This window comes from Magnolia sinica, chromosome 16 (genome assembly GCF_029962835.1).
Source record: "Magnolia sinica isolate HGM2019 chromosome 16, MsV1, whole genome shotgun sequence".
Taxonomy (NCBI): Eukaryota; Viridiplantae; Streptophyta; class Magnoliopsida; order Magnoliales; family Magnoliaceae; genus Magnolia; species Magnolia sinica.
The window spans coordinates 44,719,332-44,742,383 of record NC_080588.1 but is presented as its reverse complement, the minus strand read 5'-3'; the positions used below and the strand labels follow the sequence as shown (position 1 = coordinate 44,742,383).

At 40.4% G+C, this 23,052-nt stretch overlaps 1 protein-coding gene across 1 annotated transcript in view; it reads left to right on the top strand.

Moving 5' to 3' along the window:
• Positions 1–20,986, top strand: part of LOC131229718 (RNA-binding protein L) — an 81,689-nt gene extending 60,703 nt beyond the window's left edge. Inside the window, exons 7-10 of the mRNA XM_058225714.1 lie at positions 15,755–15,867; positions 15,964–16,033; positions 20,129–20,211; positions 20,615–20,986. Of these exons, the coding sequence (XP_058081697.1) occupies positions 15,755–15,867; positions 15,964–16,033; positions 20,129–20,211; positions 20,615–20,660 (312 nt within the window). The 3' untranslated portion in view covers positions 20,661–20,986. The remainder of the gene's footprint in view (positions 1–15,754; positions 15,868–15,963; positions 16,034–20,128; positions 20,212–20,614) is intronic.
• Positions 20,987–23,052: the final 2,066 nt, after the last annotated feature.

Below are 23,052 nucleotides of genomic sequence, written 5' to 3'. Positions count from 1 at the left end.
AAGGCAAGAAACAAACAATTCTTGCCTCCAACCACTAAATCCTATGATGAGACCCAAGGAAGAAGTGCTACTCATTAACGTGCTTAAACTTTCGGCCACTATTGTAATAAAAGAGGAGAAAGCTGGTTCCCTTGCTGAGGCTTTTAGAGCTAGAGAAGACCATAAATGGAGATTTATTTGTAAGAATGGAAACAAATGTGTTGTATATGCATTTGATCTATCTTCCACCTAGTTGATATGATTGTAACCTGTTTTGGTGCCTACTTTTCATTACAAGTCTGGTCTCCATATGTCTCGATTCCACACATTCATTAGTAACTGAAGTGCCATCCATATTTGGCTTCACAAAAAGCCCCTCGGAAAGGAGTGATGAGCACCCACACAGAATTATCAATCCCAACTTGTTAATGTCAAAAGCGTCCGCTTAGGAATAAGCGTGATGATGGTGCCCACTAAGACCTCTATTAAGATAGTGAGCAAATGAGATTTCTTGAAAAAAAAAGACACATGACATGATGTTAGATTTAATGATGTCCCAACAACTATTGAAGAAGGCTATGGAAAACCATATGTACTAGGAGCTTTTTCTTCATTCATTTCCCCATAACCCTTATAATCTTGTCATCTTGAAACTCGCATTCAAGCTAGACATTTTGATAATGCAGAATATGCTTGAAAGATAGATCCTTGAGTCTAGGCCTTGAGAATTCTCCTTCTAATTGAGAGCTTCATGAAGCTCAACAAAAATATCCCTGATTTGCATCGGTTATTCAAGAAGAGAATAGTTAACGCTAAGCTTGCGGATGTGATTTGATTTGCGCCTTCTTTATTGACTTGGCCATTCTTTATGGTGCAGAGTATTCGGTAGTTAGAAGGCAGTGTGAGCAAGGGATGAGATGGGTTGTGGATATGAGAATATTGAGATGGATGCGTGGGAAAACTGCAAAGGATATAATTGAGAATGAGGGCTTCCGAAGCAGCCTAAGATTCCCAATAAGAGAAAAAAATGATTAAGATTGGATTTAGATGGTTTGGTCATGTGCAGCAATGACTGGGGACTAGTGTTACCTGGACACTTCTACATTCTAGGATTTTGTTGTGGCAACATTTGGATACTCCCGGTCATGACATGAACTTCAAAATTTATATGGACAGTGTCCTAGTGATGTCATTGGAAGGTGCTGTGTGTTGGGCACTTTAAGTGAGGTGACGCAGGGATGAACGTGATGAGGTCGATCACCATCTTCCTTAAGGATAACTACTCTGAATCCACGGAGCTTCTCTGGACTCCTCACAGGGACTTCTCGAATCCACAAGGAAAAAAGCAATAAAAATAGAAATAAAATTCTAAAGAAATTCGTAATTTTAATTAATGAAATAAACGAGTTCACAACCCTTTAAATAGGGGTACCAAGCAATGGGAGAGAAATCAGAAGCAAACTATGAGTAAAACTCCTAGAATTCGCAACTTACTATAAATAGTAAACTTACTATTTATCGACAGTCGTGATGTTTACTAGTGCACAAGGTTTTCGGCCAAAAATAGTAAGTGTCCTATTTGGCTTCACCAAGCTGTTCTCCTAATTATTCTAAGCACTTTTCATGTTGGACACAACTCCTGAAGTCCAACGGATGAAGAGTTATAATCAAACTAAAACTTACTATTTATAGTAAAAACATAATTAAAATAGGGAAACGACTGTCGATCCAGGGGTATTTCACAAATCCGGCTTGTGTAACCCGGTTTAGTGGGGTTGGTTGGCTAAAGTAGCTCGTTCTACCCCAAAATCATATATTTTACACCTGATAACTCATTCCGGATTGTGAGATACGCCTGATCTAAGGTCCGACGGTCCAGATCACTTCTGTCGTCGACCGGGCCTTTTCTTATCCATCTTGCTCATGAAACCGTCCGCAACCCGCTCTACATCAGTCCCTTCACTTCAAAAGAACTCGTCCTGCTCTGGTTCATAATACTTGGTTAGGTTCGCGATGTTGAAAGTTCGTGAGATTGCCATGTCATCTAGAAGATCAACATCATAAGCGTTGTCATTGATCTTTCGAATGATTGGGACGGGTCCAATCTTCTTACTCTTCAACTTGTTGTATGTCGCGGTCGGAAATCTCTCTGTGTAGATGAACCATAACGCGGTCGCTCCCCTTGAACACCTTTTGTCGCCGATGCTTGTTCGCTTGTTCCTTGTACTTCTCGTTTGAGGCATGTAGCTTGGTTTGTACTTCCGCACGAATGTCTATGATCTTGTTTACCATATGTTCTGCTGTAATGCTCGTGCTTGGGAGCTTAGGCAGAGGGACCAAGTCAAGCGTATGGCGAGGCACTCGTCCATAGATAATCTGGAACGGTGATTTCCTTGTCGAGCGGTTCACCATGTTGAATGCAAATTTTGCTTGAGATAAGGTCAAATCCCACTGCTTCGGTTTTTCTCCTGAAATATAGCGAAGGATGTTTCCCAACATGCGATTCACAACCTCAATTTGCCCATCAGTCTGTGGGTGGTAGGCACTGTTGAATTGAAGTCGTGTATCAAATCGAGTCCACAAAGTCCACCAAAAGTGGCTAATAAACTTCATGTCATGATCATAAGTAATGGTCTTGGGGACCCCATATAGCCATACGACCTCCCTAAAGAATTGATTCACCATGTGTGTTGCATCGAGGGTCTTCTTGCATGGGATAAAGTGCGCCATCTTGGAGAAACGATTTACCACCACAAACACTGAATCCATGCCGCGTTGTGTTCGTGGGAGACCAAGCACGAAGTCCATAGATAAATCCTCCCAAGGACCGTCAGACACAGGTAATGGAGTGTAGAGGCTTGTATTCTGAGATTGCCCCTTGGAGGTCTGACAAACATGACAACGTTGTACCACTTCCCACATCACGTACCAATTGCGGCTAGTAATACCGCTCTTCCACAAGAGCTCGCTTCTTGTCTCGCCCAAGGTGTCCACCGGGGTCACCTCCATGTAGCTCCTAAATAATCTGCTCTCTCAAAGAACTTTGGGGGATGCACAATCAATTCCTCTTGCAGAGGAAACTGTCCTGCATATGAAGGTCATTGGGGTGACCTTCTTAGCACTTGGCTAAGAATCTTTGAAGTCCTCGTCCTCAGCATACAGCTCCTTGAAACAGTCGAAGCTGACCACCTCATTGCTCATCGTAACAAGTAGTGATGCATGATGGCTAAGTGCATTAGCCACTTTGTTCTGCTGTCCTGATTTGTGCTTTAGAATGAACGTGAATTCCTGTAAAAACACAACCCATCTAGCATGCACACGATTCACGTTAGTCTGACTATTAATAAACTTTAATGCTTGGTGGTCAGTGTACAAAACAAACTCTTTTAGCCAATATCGTAGCGCCTGAACAACTGCGTATAACTCAAGCTCATACGTTGACCACTTCTTTCAGGCTTCGCTGAGCTTCTCGTTGTAGAAGGCTACCGGCCTACCTTCTTGTGATAATACTCCTCCAATTCCGTTGTATGAAGCGTCACACTCTACTTCAAACAGCTTGTTGAAATTAGGATGCACCAAGACCAGTGTTGTGGACAAATGGCGCTTGATCTCATGAAAGCTCTTGTCAGCTTCATCGGTCCACTGAAACGGTCCCTTTTTCATGCAATCTGTAATAGGCGCGACTATTATGCTAAAATTTTGCATGAATCGACGATAGAAGGTCGCCGACCCGTGAAAACTTCACCTCATGAACGTTTGTCACGATCGGCCATTCCCTAATGGCTCGCACCTTTTCATCGTCCACATGGATGCCCGTGAATATTATAACAAATCCTAAGAACAACAGGCTGTCCATTAAAAAACTACACTTCTTCAAGTTGAGGTACAACTTGTTAATCTGTAGGACCTGCAGCACCTGCTTAAGATGTTTCTTGTGCTCCGTCTCATCCTAACTATACATCAGTATGTCATCAAAATATACTACCACAAATTGGCCAGTAAACGGTTTTAGAACTTGATTCATCAAACACATAAAATACTTGGTGCGTTCGATAGGCCGAAGGGCATAACCAGTTACTCATACAACCCTTGGTCTTAAATGCCGTTTTCCACTCATCACCAGGTCATATACGAATCTGATGGTACCTGCTGTCCTTAGGTCTAATTTAGAGAACACCTTGGCTCCTTCTAGCATATCGAGCATGTCGTCTAACCGTGATATTGAGAACCGATATTTGTTGGTAATTTTGCTGATTGCTTGGCTGTCGACACATGCGCCAGGCGTTAATTATGCTGATATGGGCTCATGCTCTCTCAAGAGACCCTTACGAATCAATTTCTCCACTTGCTTCTGAAATATCTCACACTCCTTCAGACTCATCCGATAATGAGGGCGGTTGGGCAAGCTAGCCCCAGGGACGAGGTCTATGTGATGTTGGATGTCCCTCATGGGGGGCAATCCATCAGGTAAATCTTCAAGTCAAACTTCTTTGAATTCGTTTAGCAATAGTCTTAAACTTGGAGGAATGTTTGAGGGTTCCGATTCCTCGCCCTTCACTACTACAGTGTATTCCTGTCCAGTTTCATTGGATTCCTCTATGAAATCCTGAATGGTCAAGAGGGAACTCCCCTCCACTTTAGAGGCTTCAGGGTATTTTTCTAGTGATATAGGGGCAATGATTATTTTTCGACTACCATTGACGAATATGTGGATATTGTCTCGTCCTTGATGGGTCGCATCACGGTCCGATTGCCAGGGTCAACCGAGTAACATATGGTATGCTTCCATGTCGACCACGTCACAAAGTATTTGATCATTATGATTTTTGCCAATTGAAAACGAGATAGTGCATTGTTCAGTTACCTTAGTCTCGTTCACCTTTTTTATCCAACCAATTAAGTATAGGGAATGATATTTTGTTGTTTGCAGCTGTAACTTGTCTACCATCACTCTTGAGACGATGTTCCCGCTACTACCACTGTCTATGATCACATCACAGACCTATCTATTGATAGTGCACCGCGTACGAAATATATTGTGTCGTTGTGGATGTAATTCCTTCCGTGGGGTATACAATAATCGCCTTACAACTAGAGACTCGCCACGATCCTCGCTAGTCAATTCATCACCATCTGCTTTTTTTTTCAGTGGCTTGTTCGTGTTTATCAAATTCAGGGTCTTCTTCTGCGGCCTCACATTCAATGCCCCCTTCATTTATGGTCAAGTGTACCGCGGGACGTTGAGGACAGTTGTTTGATAAGTGGCCCAGTTGGCCACAGTGGTAACAATTGTTCGACCTTAGCCGGGCATAAGGATTTGGAATCCTACTCGGGTCCGCTGTTGTGGGTGCTGCACGTTGAGGTTTGGATGAGCTGCTCCCCGTATCACGGCTTGCGGTTGCAGAAGGTTGAGGACGTTCTCCTACTGGTTCTTTTCCTTGTGCCAGCATTGGATCCTGCGTGGGACCTGTCATGGAGGGTTGAGTTGAAGGATAGGGTCGAGCAGGAACCCTCGCAAGTTGCGTTTCTGCCCTACTTGCCAATTGAACTGCTTCATCCACGGTCTCGATTGGGTACATCTGAACTCGGTCCTGAATTGTCGGTCGCAACTCACCTATAAATCGTGCTACCTTCTGTGACTTAGATTCTGACAGATCGTTTTGTGTTGCCAACCGCTGAAATTTTTTAGTGTAATCTGTGACTTTCCTTGTCGGCCATTCTGGTATTGCTGAAATAATATCTGCTCATAATCACTGGGGAGAAATCGTGATTGAAGAAGATGTCTCATCCGTGGCCATGATGAGATGGGCACCTTGTTCTGGTGGGCTCGTGAGAGTTGTAATTGCTCCCACCATATAGAAGCACTAGATTTTAATTTAAAAGCTACCAATTTTACCTTCTTATGATTTGGCACGTCCATATAATTAAAATATCTCTCTACTTCGGCTAGCCAATCGAGAAAATCTTCTATACATAATAAACCATTAAAACTAGGAAGTTCAGCCTTGCCTTGATAGTCTCTTTCAACACGATCTAGATGATCGCCTTCATGGATTGGTCATCAGGCAAAACCTTCATTATTGTCTTCGTTGCTAGAACTTGAATCATCTGGTGTAGTCCTACGGTTTGTCACTGGAAGTGCTCTACGAAAATCGAGGTTGTGTCGTACAGCAACCATGGGCGATGAAACAACCATAGGGGGTGGAGTACCGCCTAGGGCTCGGGGCAGAAGTAGCGCATCCGCAAGACGGTCGAGGGATGTTTGCAACCTTTGCATGGTCAACTGACTCTCCTGGTGGAAAGTTTCCATTCTTTCCGTAAGATTACGAATCCTTGGATCACCGTCCACCGGATTTTGTCTCATACCTTCGTTGTTTGCCATCGGCCTGAGGGGAATCCTCGCTCTGATACCAATTGACGCAAGGATGAATGTGATGAGGTCGATCACCGTCTTCCTCAAGGATAACTACTTCGAATCGACGGAGCTTCTCTGGACTCCTCACAAGGACTTCTCAAATCCACGAGGAAAAAAGCAATAAAAATAGAAATAAAATTCTAAAGAAATTCGTGATTTAATTAATTAATGAAATAAACGAGTTCACAACCCTTTAAATAGGGGTACCAAGCAATGGGAGAGAAATCAGAAGCAAGCTACAAGTAAAACTCCTAGAATTCACAACTTACTATAAATGGTAAACTTACTATTTATAGACAGTCGTGATGTCTACTAGTGTGCAAGGTTTTCGGCTAAAAATATTAAGCGTCCTATTTGGCTTCACCAAGTTGTTCTCCTAATTATTCTAAGCACTTTTCATGTTGGACACAACTCCTAAAACCCAATGGATGAAGAGTTATAATCAAACTAAAACTTACTATTTATAGTAAAAACGGAATTAAAATAGGGAAACGATCGTCGATCCGGGGGTATTTCCCAAATCCGGCTTGCGCAACCCGGCGTAGCAGGGTTGGTTGGCTAAAGTAGTTCGTTCTACCCCAAAATCATATATTTACGCTTGATAACTCATTCCGGATTGTGAGATACGCCTGATCTAAGGTTCGACGGTCCGGATCACTTCTGTCGTTGACCGGGCCTTTTCTTATCCATCTTGGCCATGAAACTGTCCGCGACCCGCTCTACATCATGAGGTGTCTAAACTTTTTTCTACACAGATATTGTTTCACCTCATGATTTTTTTTAATGTAAATTTCTTTTGTCAAGCTGAAGATCTCTCACTCTTAATCCTTGAGCTTGCCTCCATCCTCTTGTTCTCGAAGAAACTACCTTTAAGGACTCTCTCTCTCTCTCTCTCTCTCTCTCTCTATATATATATATATATATATATATATATATATATATATATTAAATACTAGTAGATGAGACCATGATATAGTAGGGTATCTGAAATAGATCAATTAGTAGATTGTAGTTCACACATATACTTGTAATAATTCATAAATAAATAATAATAAATTCACATGAAAAAGGAACACATAATATTATTTATATATATTCTAGTTAATTTTCCATTTTAGGTACCATGACCCATACAACAAAAAAGTACAAGCTTTGTTGTTATTTTGTAGTCTTGTTTAGGTCCTTATATTTTAACAAAATGAGTGATATTCATAAGAAACTGCTATTTCTTGAGATGATTATCTGTGATTTTCAATGTTTCGTTATTAAGTTTTTTGTTAGTTTAAACTACTAGTAATTTGCTTCTATTGGAAGTATGTGAATATTCTTTCTAATATCCTTCGTCTGTAATATTTTTATTGTTTAATTTAATTTTAATTTACTTATTGTTTTTTAAATATTGAAACTTTATTGAAAACCAAAAGCGAAATTACAATAGAAGAGATGACCACTAGTCATCCATAATACAACAGATGAGGAATTTCATAGCGATTGCCATGCTAGAAAACTGAAGAGCCACGTGCCCATTCAATAGTTTTCTCTTGAATTTGTCGAAACACATCCTCCTTTTTGCTTCAACATCATGGAAGACATGGTTATTTCATTTTTTCTAGATGGATCAAGGACCTGCTAAAAATGAGAGATGCTAGTTCCTTCCTTTTCCTCCCCATATGCACACCTTCCCATGCATCGAAGAGAGCTGAAATAAATCTTTGGATAACCTAGAGCAACTTAAACATCTGCTGCACGTGAGTCCACACAAAAGAAGCAAGATCGTAGTGCATAAACAAGTGTGATGGGGATTCTGCTTCCTTGAGACAACATGATATGATGGATTTTATTTTGGAAGAACGGTTGTCAAATGAGCTCGGGTCTAAGTTTATAGCCCTTATTCTTAAAGTGGAGGGGGTAGAGAACCTCAAAGATTCTGGACTGATTAGTCTTTTGGGGGTACCTTATAAGATTTTGGCTAAGATTCTTGCTTCTAGGTTCAAGCAAGTTCTCTTAAAGGTTATTTTGGAAAATCATGGTGCTTTTGTTGCAGGCAGATGGATTCTGGATAATGCTCTTATTGCCCATGAATGTAGTGATGCCAAACATAGGGAGAGGAGCAACAATTTAGTGTGTAAATTTGATATTGAGAAGACTTACGATCACGTGGACAGAAAATTCATAAATTATATGTTTGATAGACTGAGTTGTGGTAAGAAGTGGAGGGGATGGATTTAGGCTTGCGAGCAATCGGCTTCTTTTCCTGTCCTAGTCAATGTATCGCCGAAAGGTTTTTATAAAGTGTTAAGGGGCCTCAAGTAGGGGGACCCCTTTTCTCCTTATTTGTTTGTGGAGATTGGGGAAGCTTTTAGTAGAATGCTTCGTAAAGGGGAGGAAAATGGGATTTTTAATGGTTTCAAGGTTTCCGCGTTGGGTTACATATTAGTCACCTTTAGTATATGGATGATAATCTTCTTTTTTGTGATGCTGAAGAATCTTCGGTGGACAATTTGCAGAAAATTATTATTTGTTTTGAAGCTGTTTCAGGTTTGAAGGTTAATGTGGCTAAGTTTGAGATATTGGAAGTCCATGTTGGAGATAATGATTTGCATTGCCTTGTGGGTCTCTTTGGATGTAAGTCGGGGTCTTTTCCTTCGACTTATTTAGGTTTGCCTTGATGCATCGGGAAATTGGCCAGACATGTGGGATCGAGTGATTGAAAGGATTGAGAGGAAATTAGTTTCTTGTAAGTGGCGATACCTTTCTTTGGGAGGTCGCTTGACTCTTATAAAGGCGGATTTTTCCAACATACCAGTGTACTTTGTCTGTTTAAATGCCCAAAATTAGTGTTGGATAATCTTGAAAATTTAAGAAGAGATTTTTTTTTTGAAAGGCAATGGGGATGGTAGGAAGTTTCATCTTTTAAGGTGGGAAGAGGTGTGCAAGCCGATCAAAGGTCGCCTAAATTTGGGAGATGAATTTTGCCTTGCTTGTAGATTTGGAGATTTGGATTGAGAGTGGGAAGGCTTTGGAGGGAGTTGATCGTTAGTAAGTATGATGTTTGGGAGGGTGGGCAGTTTGTGAATACTTTATTTATTTATTATTTTTTAATGACAGTAGGGTGTCCCCACCCTTTTTTAAGGCGAGACTATTCCCTGCGGATGCACACAATCACCTGCAAACCGCGTGCATCGGGTAAAGCATGGGGAGGGGAATCGAACTCGTGTCTATGGGGAACAAACTTCGATGTTAGCCATTCGCCCAAACCTCAAGCAGGTGACTTCCTCTCTTTATAAAGCTTCTATTATTTGGAAAGCGATTGTGGCGACTGATTATTTGGTTCGTAGGTGTATTTCTTTCGCGCTTGGTAACATGCATCATATTCACCTTGGCTGGATGTTTAGTGTGGTGACTGTATGCCCCAAGATCTTTTCCCTTCTATGGCTCGTCTTGGTGTTGATCGCTTTATTTGTGTGGTAGTGTGCTTTTCTATATGTAGTGGTTTGGAGCCCTTGCTATAGAAACTTGTTGGATGTAGAGATTGAGGAATTCTCTGCTTTGCTAGACCTTATTAAGAGTGTTTCCCCTTCGATTCAAGAAGTTGATTCGATTATTTAGTTGAGATAAGAGTTTTGTGAATTTTTCTTTGAGCTCACTTTTTAGTTTGATTAGAGAGTTGAGCCAACTTCGTAGCTTTCCTTACCCGTTTCATTGATGGTTCTATGGAGCTCCTCCTTGTGTGGCAGTTTTTGTTTGGCTTGTGGGTCAGAAAAGATTTTTAACGGTTGATAATCTTCAAAAGAGATCCGTAATTCTTTCCATTGTTTGTTTTATGTGCATGTAAAGTGAAGAATCGATAGATCACCTGTTTGTTTATTGTTCTATTATGAGCAAAGTTTGGTTTTTGTGTGTGTGTGTGTGTGTGTGTGTGTGTGTGTGTGTGTGTGTGTGTGTATTGTGTTTGCTTCATACTAATTGGGTGATGCCATGTGTGTGTGTGTGTATTGTGTTTGCTTCATACTAATTGGGTGATGCCAAAGTTTGTGGAAGATCTTTTGTGGGTGTGGCATGGGGGTGGAGTTGGTAAAGCTAGTAAAGTTATGTGGATATTGGTCATTATGGCTATTTTTTAGGTAATTTGGGGAGCTCGTAATTGGCGTTGTTTTCGTAATCTTTGTTCAGGGGTGGAAGAGGCTATTAAGAAAGTTGATCTTTTTGTCGGGGATTGGGCTGTTTTTGTAAAAGTTGCTTTGGTAGCTAATCTCTTTTCTTCTTGTTGATTTTGTTTTTGGGGTTGTATTCTTTGCTTGCTTGTTCGAGCTTTTTAATAATATTGTCGCTTTCTCTCTCTAAAAAAGAAAAAGAAAAAAAGAAAACATCAGACAACCATTGATGTCATGCCACGATTGACTCTGTCCTTACCTACCAGCCATGCAAAGGCCATAATCCTTTGCAGATCTTGATATTGCACACTTGTGTTGTAGGAACCTTCACTTGGTTGCTTCTTTCCCCCACAAATCTCATAGAAAGATTTCATCGAAAATAAACTGCTACTTCCACACTTCCATATCCACTTATCTTTATTTATTTATTTATTATTTATTTTTTATCCACTTATCTTTATTTATTTTTTTAATTTTTTTATCCACTTATCTTGATCATGGTGTGTTGTAAAGGCCGTTATCGGGCCGTAAAGACCGTTACGTAAAGGTAATGGTGGCAACCGTTACATGTTATAGGGTCGTAACAGCCATTACGGATAAAATGACTCGTAAAGGCCATTATAGCCCCTGTAATGGCCTGTTACGTCCCCCATAAGGGCTATAATGGCCCTGTAACGGCCCATTACGGGGCCGATACAGGTTTTTCGGGTTTTTTTTTCAATAGAAAAAAAAAAGATACTGTAACGGCCGTTATGCGGGCCGTAACGGCCATCACAGCCCGTATCGTAAAGGTAACAATGGTGGCCGTTACAGCCATCGTTACCGTTACGGAATACCTTGATCTTGATTGAATTTCTAGGTGTTGGCCATGAAGAATCTGTAGTAGCCTAATTAACTCTTTAAATTCATTATCATGCAAATCCCTCCTCAGGTGGACATCCAATGACGTTGAGGTTCCTTCTCTGCTAAAGTAATCGTGCACATATGCTTCCTCATCTCTTGCCACCTTGTAAAACATCACAAACTCCAGCTTAAAGGCTTGATTTCCAAACCAGTGATCCTCCTTGGATTTAATTCTTGATCCATCTCCAAGGATGGATTAGATATTTTGCATCAAAATTTCCTTCGAGCCCGAAAATGGTTTTCCATGCCCTAGTTGCCCGATATTGAGATGAATTCTTTGTAGACCAACCACCATCTTGGGAGCCATATTTGCATATGATTATACGATTTCATAGATGGTTCATATCTGCCCTAAACCTCCACAACCACTCCCTTAGAATTGTCGTTCATGGCCCTTAGTGATTTTATACCCGCACCTTCCTTCCTCAAACGATTTGCACACTTCCTTCCATTCGACTAGATGGAATTTTTGTGGTTCTTTGTCCCTTTCTAAAGAAAATCCCTTTGGATTCTTTCAATCCTCTCCAAGGGCTTGTTTGGCATCTCTACTCTATTTCAACAAGAGCTTTTTAAATAAGAGCTACTCTAACAGGCTCTTTTTGTTCTAGCCCTTGTTTTAAATAATCTCATTTGGTAAAATCACTTTTTCAAAACTGAAAAAAAAAAAGAAAAAAAAAAAAACCATTATTTGAAATAAGCATGTTTGGCAAAACATTCAAATTAGAGCTTTTTTGTAGGGGTAGTTGATGTCATTTTAAAATATTACAAAAGCTCCATTGTAAGAGCAATCCACATGGTTATTTTGGTGGATCTCACTGTAGATGGACCGTGCCCCAAATGACCAAAGAATGAATGGCTATAATCTTCATGTTTTAAGACATTTAGGCTATCCATTATGTCGGACATTGGATGTGGATCGTCCATCATATGGAGCCCACCTTTGATGTGGACCATTCATCGTGTGAGCCAAACCTTCAAGCTGGGCCGTGTGGGCCATTCATCATTAGGGGCCCATCTTGATGTAGGTCATCTATCATGTGGGGTCCACCATCAATGCTAATTGTCCTTTATGTGGGGCCCTTGAATGTCCACTACCCATCACCCATCACATGACGTCCACATTTGACGTGTCCATCTTATGGGCCCTACCTTCAAAGTGGATTGTCCATCATGCGGGGCCACTTTTGATATCCACCATCTATCGTCTATGGATCATCCATCATATGAGCCATCCATCATGTGAGACCTTGGATGTGGAGCGTCCATTAGGTGGGGCTCACTTGATGTGGACTGTCCATCACAAGGGGCCACACTTGATGTGGACCATCCATAATTTGAACCCACTACAACCATTATGTGGGCCCACCTTGATGTGGACCATTCATTGTGTGGGGCCCCATCTTCAAAATGGATCATTCATCATGTGGGCCTACCTTTGATGTCAACCAACCATCATGTAGGCCCACCTTCAATGTCCATCATCTATCATGTGGGTCCCACCTTTGTGTGGACCGCCCATCAAGTGGGGTCCACTTGATGTGGACGGTCCATCATGCCGGGCTCACCTTGATGTGGGCCATTCATCATGTGGGCGCCACCGTCAATTTGTCGTTCATCATACAGGCCCACCTTTGTTGTGGACCATCTATCATGTGGGGCCCACTTGATGTGGATAGTCCACGTGGGGCCACATTTTGATCCAGGCCATCCATCTTGTGGGACCCACCGTTGGTGTCCACCATCCATCATGTGGTCCCACTGTTGGTGTGGACCGTCCATAATGTGGGGCCCCCTTGATGAGGATAGTCCATGTGGAGCCACATTTTGATGTGGGCCATCCATCATGTGGGACCCACCTTGATGTCCACCATCCATCTTGTAGGTCCCACCTTTGCCATGGACCGTTTATCATGTGGGGCCCAACCTTCAATATGGGTCATTCATCATGTGGGCCCACCTTTAATGTCAGTCCCACATTCAATGTCTGCCATCCATCATCTGGGTCCTGCCTTTGATGACCATCCATTAGGTGGGGCTTGCTTGATGTGGATCGTCCATCACGTGGGACCACACATCATATCATGTGGGGCTCACCTTTGATGTGACTGTGCATTATGTGGGCCCATCTTGATTTGGACCATTCATCATGTGGGGCCTCGCTTTCAATATGAGTCATTCATCATGTGGCCCTACCTCGGAGAGATTATAAAGAGGAGAGAAGAGGGCAAGATGGGAATTACTTGAAAAGTCTAAGGACAAAATTGTCCAAAAATTAGCCAAAAATTTCTAGCTGCTTGTGCCAAATAAGTCTTAAAAAATAACTTACCTCCCTATCACTTATTTGTTAAGAGTTTTTTAGCTAGTTTCTAAAAAAAATAAGTGGTAAAATTAGAGCTTTACTAAACGGTCTATTTTAAAAGTAAGTTCTAGAATAAGCAAATAAGCTCACAGATGCCAAGCAGCCTCTAATACTGAAGCCGTGCATTTCTGAGAGCCGATTTGATCAAGGTAATCCTTCCCTTGAAAGAGAGATACCTCCCCTTCGATGCCACAAGCTTCCTTTCGAATCTTTCTATCACTAGGTCCCATAGGTGCTTGGTTGGCTTACCGACACAGAAAGGGTGACCGAGATACGTAGATGGTAACTTTCTGGCTTTGCATCCAAAGGAAGCAGCAAAGTGATTAACCCCTTGCTTTTCTAAAATGAATGCCCATAATTGCACTCTTTTTGAAGATTAAGCTTCTGACCTGACATGGCTTGGAAATATCTGAGGACCAATCTTAAATTGGAAATTGCCTCATTTGCATTGCAAAAAAGATTCCTGTACGTCTGCAAATTGTAGGTGTGAAATCTGGAACTTGTAGTTTTCAATCCTGAATCCCCATTGAATCCCTCTGTAAGTTTCGTCAGTCTAGCCATATCCATCATTCAGGTTAGCGCTTCCCCAATCACGACAAAGAGGAAGGTGGGGGAGAGAGGATCTCCTTGAAGAAGGCTCCTCCCCCCTAATAAAACCCTTGGGAGTGTCTTGTCAACAAGGATCGAGTAATGAGCAGATTGCACACATTCCATTATCCATTTGCTCCATCTCTCCAAAGCCCATCTCATCATGCCATCTAGGAACATCCAAACCGCATGGTCACAAGCTTTTATAATGTCGAGTTTGCAGATGATCCCTGGAAAGCATTTAATTAAATTATTATTCTTTTGTATAAGCAAGTGTCCTCATGCCTAGATTTTTGAAGTTTGCCATGTAGGACACTTTAGGATGCTTTAGAACTTGGCACTACTGCCCGGTGTATAGGTAACACTGTCGGGGATGGCCTCAATAAGGAGGGGAACCTGGATTATTGTTGAATGGCCTGAAAAGAGAATTAGAGGAAGACCCAAAAGGACTTGGATTGAGTTGGTGATGAGGAATATGAAAGCTTGTTTGCAAAATATGGGTATGGCCTTAAGCTAGGAATGATTTGCGAAACATCATGTAAAGTCAAACCTGAATAGCTTGATGAGGGTATAATGATGAATATAAAACTACCATATTGGGTTCACATGTTAGCAAATTCTCAATTTTAGTCTAACATTGAAAGCATTTAATGTTAATGAATCATTGGCTTATCAAATGCACATCTTGCCAAATTTATTTAGGCCCTAGTTTGCCTTTTCTTGTGCTCGAGTTGGTTAGGACTCGAAAAGATACTCAGAATAAGATGTTTCTACAACCCTCATCTTGTAAGCAAACAATTTTCGTTCTTTATCCATCTGGTTAGGCCTATCTACTAGGAGAAAATTATAGCAATCTTGAATCGTTCATTACATTTTTTACTGTATTTTCTCCATTTTGAAGTTCCTTTGATATCATGGGTGGACATCAAGTAGCTCTTGCAATTAAATACCACATTATATCTGTTAACACACACACACACACACACACACACACACACACACACACATCCCATCCCTGTAGTTTCATTTTGGATTGATATCTTGATGCTGTGATGCAATGTTATCAAAACTTCATATCGTATCGTATGGGTGTACGATTTGAATCCTAAATAGTCATAAGATTATCATAGGAATCGTACGATAATCGTATTGAATCATAAGATAATTGTAGCCTGTGTAAATGGGCCCAACGAATACTTGAAAAATCAAATTATTATTATTATTATTATTAATTTTTTTTGTTGTGCTTATTATTTGTTGATGACTTTCGTTCTTTCCCCCCCTTTTTTTTTTTTTTTTTTTTTCTAGTATTTATTATTTTGAGTATTTCTGACCTCACATGTGCTACATCCACAGGGTAAATCTTCCGCACCCAATGCTCCTCAAGCCAATACTCCGTGCCCAACCATTTTTGTGGCCAATTTGGGCCCAACTTGTTCTGAGCAAGAGCTAAATCAAGTATTTTCAAGGTTTGGAGAAATTAATTGCAAATTCTTATGTATTTGAATCTTTGATCTCCATCTCTAATTTCTACTAATTTGTATGTTGCCTTCCTTTGGATTTAGATGCCCAGGTTTTTTGAAAGCGAAGATGCAGAATAAAAATGGCGTTCCTGTTGCATTTGTTGACTTTCAGGTACTCTATACCCATTTCTTGTTTCTTTCGTGATGGAAGAAGCTAACTCATTATCTTATTAGCATACCATATCATATTGAACTATTCCTCATTTCCCTTTAATGTGATATCTAATGTTCATTGATTTGACATGTAGTGGTTATACGTCATCTCTCTAGTGATTAACAAAACTCATCATTTAATATTTAATGTTCATTGATTTTAACCAAATTCAATAAACATGATATCTAATGTTCCTTGATTTTATATGTAGTGGTCATATGCCATCTCTCTAGTGATTAACAAAACTCAATGAAATGATGTGGTAGCTTGGCAGTTTTTTTTTCGTTTGTTTGTTTTTTGCTCATATCAAGAAAACTGGGTAAAGACGATAGCGGAGAGCCTCTTCCCCTAATGTATTACACTGTATGAGCTTGGAATACCTTGAAATCTCTTAATGGGAGAGAATGGTCTTTTACAAAGCTTGAGTAGAGAAATTTGACATGATTGTTCCCAATGAAAAAAAAAAAGAAAAAAAAAAAAAAGAAGAAAAAAAAAAAGAAGAATAAGAAAAGAAACGACTGCTGTATGATGTACACTGTATTGGTTATCAACATGTGCTGCTTTGTACTTCTGCAATGTTGTCAAAATCCTATGATTTATGCTTTACGATTTATGATTTTGAGTTGAATCTTAAGCAAAACGATTTGAATCTCACCTTTGACCTTTTTATATGAATCTTACGATGTTATGATTTGAATCCTACGATTTACGATTCAAATTATACTTGTTTTCTTCTATTTTAAACTTCACTTGGCTTTCATTTTTTGTTTTTAAATTGGTTGGGGCTTTATGAATCATTTAGAAAAAAAACCTTTCATAAAAAAAAAGAAAAAAGAAAGAATCATTTAGAAAAGTTAAATTATTTTATTTTGTTCTTTATAAGAGATTAAATGATATATATTCTCTTCAACATTAAATCATAGACATTTTTTTTTATTATAAATTTATTATTTTCAATGATTTCTTACTTCTTAACTCGTTGAAACACCAAATGGATGTTTGACTTATCTGGAATGTTTTTATGGATGGTTATGATCATGTTGACTTGTTTATTGTGGAATGATGGTTATAAATCAAAATATCTTTTTTTGTTGATCTATATAATCAAATGCCATTTTTCCAATGTGATTCTACATTCAAGAAAGGTTATAAGAACATGTATTATTAAAGGATCCTTGTATGTTTTTCAAGGAAAATTTCTTGACAAATTAAAAAAAAGGAAAGATAAGAATCCTTTAACACTATCATGACATGGTATTACTTGGTGCATATTGATGGCAAAATGATGATTGTTAAGTTTTTAATTTTTTCCGATTTATTTATGTTTTTCATATTTTAAAGAAAATCATAAAAAATCTTACGATTTATGATTCAATACGATTCAACCCCTATTACGATTTGTGATATGATAACGATTTTGACAACATTTTTTCTGCATGATTAATGATGTGTCGATATAAATTAGAAAACAGAGCCATTTGTTGAATAGCTACTTCTCGATTCTTTCGTTTAAAGAAAAAGGTCAGTTTTGTGGGAGCATCATTAAATGGTTGGTATGCATGCTTATCATCTGTGGTGGGCCTGTCCTACCAATACTGCTTCATTTTCCAGACATGCGGAAATAGTGTACTGATCTTCTATCCCTACTAATATTGTGCCATCTTTTATCGGTTGCCAAGCGATGTTCCATTCTCTCATTAGAATCCAACTTATGTAGCCAAATAAGGAAATATTGTATGCTTCGTGCCATTGGCCTAACCATGTTTAACATTATATGGTTTTTACTGTAATATTGAGTCTTGACATTGTGTTGCTGCACTCATTATATCTAAACTGTGGAATAATGATATTTTTGATCTCTAGTGATTAGTGTATTCCATAATGGTAACGGTGGCCGTAACGGCAACCACAGTTACCTTACAATACGGGCTGTATCAGTTGTTACAGCCCCCATGATGACTGTTACGCTCTCTCTCTCTGTTGAAAAAAAAATAAAATCCAAAAACCTGCATCAGTCCCATAATGGATCATTATGGCCTTTACATGGGGTGTAACGGGCTGCTATGGGTCATATATATATATATATATATATATAGGGAAAAGGTACTATGCACTCGACCTCACGATAAGCTCCTGTGAGATCAAGCTGTGTGGGCCTCACCGTGATGCATGTCGACCATCAACACTGTGCATTTGATGGGTCCCCTTTAAATTATGGGATATCCCAAAAATCATCCGTATATGGAACTCAGGTGGGCCATACCATCTAAAATCATGTGAAGACACCGTTAAAACATATAAAAACACTTGGTGGGGAGTTTTGAATGCTGCTGAAACTTGGTCTGAACCCTCATCCAAGTGGGACACACATAATGGATGGGCTGGATTTGCAAACCACATCTCGGTGGGCCCAAAAAATGATTATGAATGTTTTAATGGTGCACGGCCCCTCCCCACTTCTATATGTGGTGTGGCCCACAAAAGTCATGGATTGACTTGATTTTTGAGACCTAGGCCCACGATGGAATGGTGCATCTGACTGATGGGGTAGATGTTCGACATGCATCACGGTGGGGCCCACACAGCTTGACCTCATGGGATGGACTCGTGAGGTCGAGCACATAGTACCTTTTCCCATATATATATATATATATTCCTGTAACAGCCATTACAACCTTGTAATATGTAATGGTCACCATTGATGGGAACATCTCGCGCACACGCACGCCCCCCTACGCACATACGCAAGGAGGGCTCTACCATCGATTTGGATCGATGACGACGTCTAGGGAGGGCCTCCTAGTTAGAGGACTGTGTTTTGGTTCCTTGGAGTGAACCCGATCGTCATGTGGATCCCTCTATTGGATCTCATGATCGTGGCCCACTACTCTAGATGATATAGTACTTTGAGTTTTGCTTATTATTGTTATTAGGAATATCATGGACTGTTTAGATTGCTTTGATTAGTTGTTATTTTTGTTACTTCATCTCTAAGTAATAGGATGCGCACATGGCGCAACTTTTGGGGTATAAGTTTTTCTTATAAATAGGCAACCCCTTATAAGTTTTTATTATTATTGAATATTATGAATAAAATTCTGCGTTTTCCAGCTTCTCTAATTCTCTGAGTTGTGGAAATCCAATTGGGTGCAAAATTCTCCCTTCTACGAAAGGCTAATCACCATGGTGCGAAGCCACACCTATCTCAAATCGCCCTCATCTCCTACCCTCAATATTCATCCTCTCTTACAGCCATCCAATCTTCAAATCCACTTTTATTTTGCAACCAATCCTTATCTACATCAGAATTTTAGAATAAGGCCCTACAGGAGGGCGAAACTTCGGTGGAGCACCATGGTCAAACTAGTCATCCGATTGTGCCGAAACTTGGTGTGTGGATAGCCCATCCTTGGTTGACCAACCCTTGGTCCTTTTTGGGTTCATGGGCCCCACACACGTGCGGGCAGCAATCCACACACGTGCGTCAGGCCAGCCTGCTGTGCACACGTGTGGACTGATTACAGGTTCCTTCATTCCTCTCTCACCTTATTTCCCTAACCCTAACCCTAGATAATCCTAAATCCCAAGTCCTATTCCACTTTTGCAAACCCTAGGTTTCCCCGATTTGAAACGTGTAAATCCCTTGGATTGGGAAGTAATCCTTTGTATGTGTGGATGAATATATTCTCCTTTGAGCATTGTTTGGTCTATAATTTTAATTGATTTAGCCCTAACATGTGTAGGCTTGGACCCTTTTAGATTCCCTTTGTTGAATGCTTGACCTTATGTGGGATGTGTGGAATTTTTGTGATTGTTTCTAAATTGATCTAAAGCCTAAAATCTTGCATATCATATTTAATTTTCATGTCCTGCATTAACCATTGTTACCTTGACATAGCGGCCTTTAATGGCTCTATAACGGCCATTACGGCACACCATGTTAGTGATTGTATCTATTTTTCTTTGCTATCATTTATTTGAGGGTGTTGATTATTATTATTATTATTATATTTTATTTATTTATTTATTTTTTTAATTATTTTTTGGGTGCAGGATGTTGCCAGCTCAACAGGAGCGTTGCATCAGCTGCAGGGTACCTTTCTCTACTCATCAGTTGGTGAAGGCATGCGTTTGGAGTATCCTTTTGCAAAATCCCATGGACTTCCAATTCTTTGGTTTGCTAGTATTTGTCTAATCAGAAAATGTGTAGTTTGCTCATGCTGAGGTCTTCCGTGCATGTGGGGCCACATCGTTTGGTGATCCAAACAGTTGATCCGATCATCTGCGCAATGGTTGGGGAGTGTCCTGGAAATCTCTGAGATTGGAAGACCCCTTTCGTTGAATGAGGGGGTACCACTGTATTTTTCCTAGTCTGTCCACCATATGGAAGGGCAGGGGTCTTCCAATCTGGTAGGTTTTCAAAAATATAAATGTATTGAATCACCAAACCATGCGTCATATATTCGGAATCCTTTTATATCATTAATTAAGAGTGGGTGATTTGGTAGACCCTAGTAGTTGTCTTGACGAGAAACCTAGGTATGCAAAGTCACGGATGGGGATGCGTAAGCGTGAAAGAAGGTAGATTTGACGGAAAACTAGGAAGAGTTGGTCATCATCTGGCCTTGATAACTTTGGTAGCTTGCAGCCCACATTGGCCGTTCTCTGCCTGGCCACAGGTGGTTGTAATACAGATGGCCATTTAGATCGTGATTCCGATGTGTGGAGGAACCAATGACCTTTTCTTTATTTGCTTTGCTTAGTTGTGAGTTTTAGCCAGAGATATCTCTTGGTGAGGCTTGAAACAAGCCACTTAATTTATAGTTGTTGGATGTCAATTGGATTTCTTGTACTTGCCATTCTGTTTTGAGGCATTAATATATGATGACGATGTGACATGTTGTTTGTGTTTTTTGGACCTTCCAATAATTTAAACTGTCTATCTGGCATGCTCGTGGACGGATACGCTATAATTCCTCACCTGATGAGTGAGTTGTCTGATTGCTGGCCCTCCTACAAATGAATGGTCTGAGTCACGTAACAGGTGGTCTTGTGACATAGCGCCATATAGTTTCTGCTCGCATTTGGGATTTCAATCTCTCGTTTGTTTCTCCATCAAGGTGTTTGCATCTCCATTCCCTTCTCCGTCTCAATACGGATGGAGCTGATGATGGTGCTGATGCCAATAGATTGCACCCCGCCTCACAGACCTGAATCAGTCCGTGGGAGAATGGTGACTCGATGTGCAAGAGGTCTCTTGGCGGATGGCCCACTTATCAGAGATCTGGGCCATTCATCAGGTAGGACATACCGGACATGACATATACCAAAAGTCAGGGCAGTGCCCTCATCAAGTCAGCTACACATACATGACTTTGAATTTGGACGTTGTAGTTGCCCATATCAAGTTCCAAAGTTTTGACCTGCGTGTTTAATGTGTACCCTGCCTGATGAATGGCCTGGATTCCTGATGTTTGCCGTCTCTGGTGGTGGTAGGGCCCACTAGTTTTGACAAGTATTTTTTTGTTGGATGTAGTGCTCCGGATTTCGGGGGGTCGAGCAAAGCTCCACTCCCAAGATCCAACACATGATGATAATGTTCAGATTTTGCTCATATTAATGGGTTAAGCATGAGTGAGGTTATACTAAAACAGCATATCATATTCTGGATATAATTAAATTAAACAAGCAGAAGACTGAAACATATATATTTAAATATGTGGGTGTTTTACCAACTCCGGATTATAAGTATGTAACCAGGCTAAATATATACAAGTATTGTTTCAAACTATACAAAAAAAAAAGGGAAATGTAAAGTATTTAACTAAGCCAAAATTTCAGTGTTTCCTGCGTATCAGCATGAGGTCGACATCGACTCACCTGATAATTGAAAGTAGGAGAACTACTCCTTATACATGTAGTCCTACTCCATAGCATAGACTACCTCAGTTCCTGCATCTAAACCATAGCCTGGTTGGTGTTTTAAAACACCATCCTAGGTGGGAATGAGTAGCTAACTCAGTGGAACTATAAAGCAAATGTTAACATGTTATCAAGTCAATCAAGCAGTAATGAAACTCCCTAAATGTGCACTTCCTCGACAAAGCACATGCAATGCGGTGCATGATTGTGTTAGCTAAGTTCTTAATTAAGCTTATTCATACAGCAGATTCGGGAAGCTAAGGTACCTCCCTTTATATCATTACCCTAAACGGATGATCCATCTAATGTCGTCAATCTTAGTTAACCACATACGATAGGCAAGTTGTAAGGCATCACCCCTAATGGAAAGCAGTGGATAGGCAAATTTAAGAGTGTATACTCGCGGTCACTACGATGAAGCTTGTCACCTCAGTGTAGGCCGACACCTCGAATACAGTGTCCCACACCAGCGTATTCGACTCACGAGTTTAGGTTGCTCACTGGTCAATACGGGGAGGCTCGTCATCCCAGGGTAGGCTGACAGTTCGACCACGGTGTCCCATACCACCATGATCGGCTCATGAGTCTTAGCGGATCGTGGTACCATGGTTAAAGTGGGTTTTCACATTAGAAGGGGTACCTTAGATTCAAGTAGTAGTGTCTATACATGGTAACACACAATAAGCCAATTAGTTTATTAGACATGTTCAATTAGTACGAGTACACGTTGACTTAATCGACATGGAGCACATGAGCATTCCTTGTGGCCTAACCACTGTCGACAGTCGTCATGCGACCCAGATTCGTTGAATTACCCAATGTGGCGAGACTAATTCAGCCACCTGTACATGGATTGTTATCGATTGCCTGGACTACGACGTAGCCCCAATCCTACTCAGATGTAACATGTAAACATGTGGTAATAATTCCAGCATTTGGCAATCAATCCAGACAAATTTCTCATTTGAACATTTCATCATACACATTAAGTTTATACCTAACACTTGCATTTTATCATATATGGCGTAGATGAAATTAAAATTACATGAAGGAAA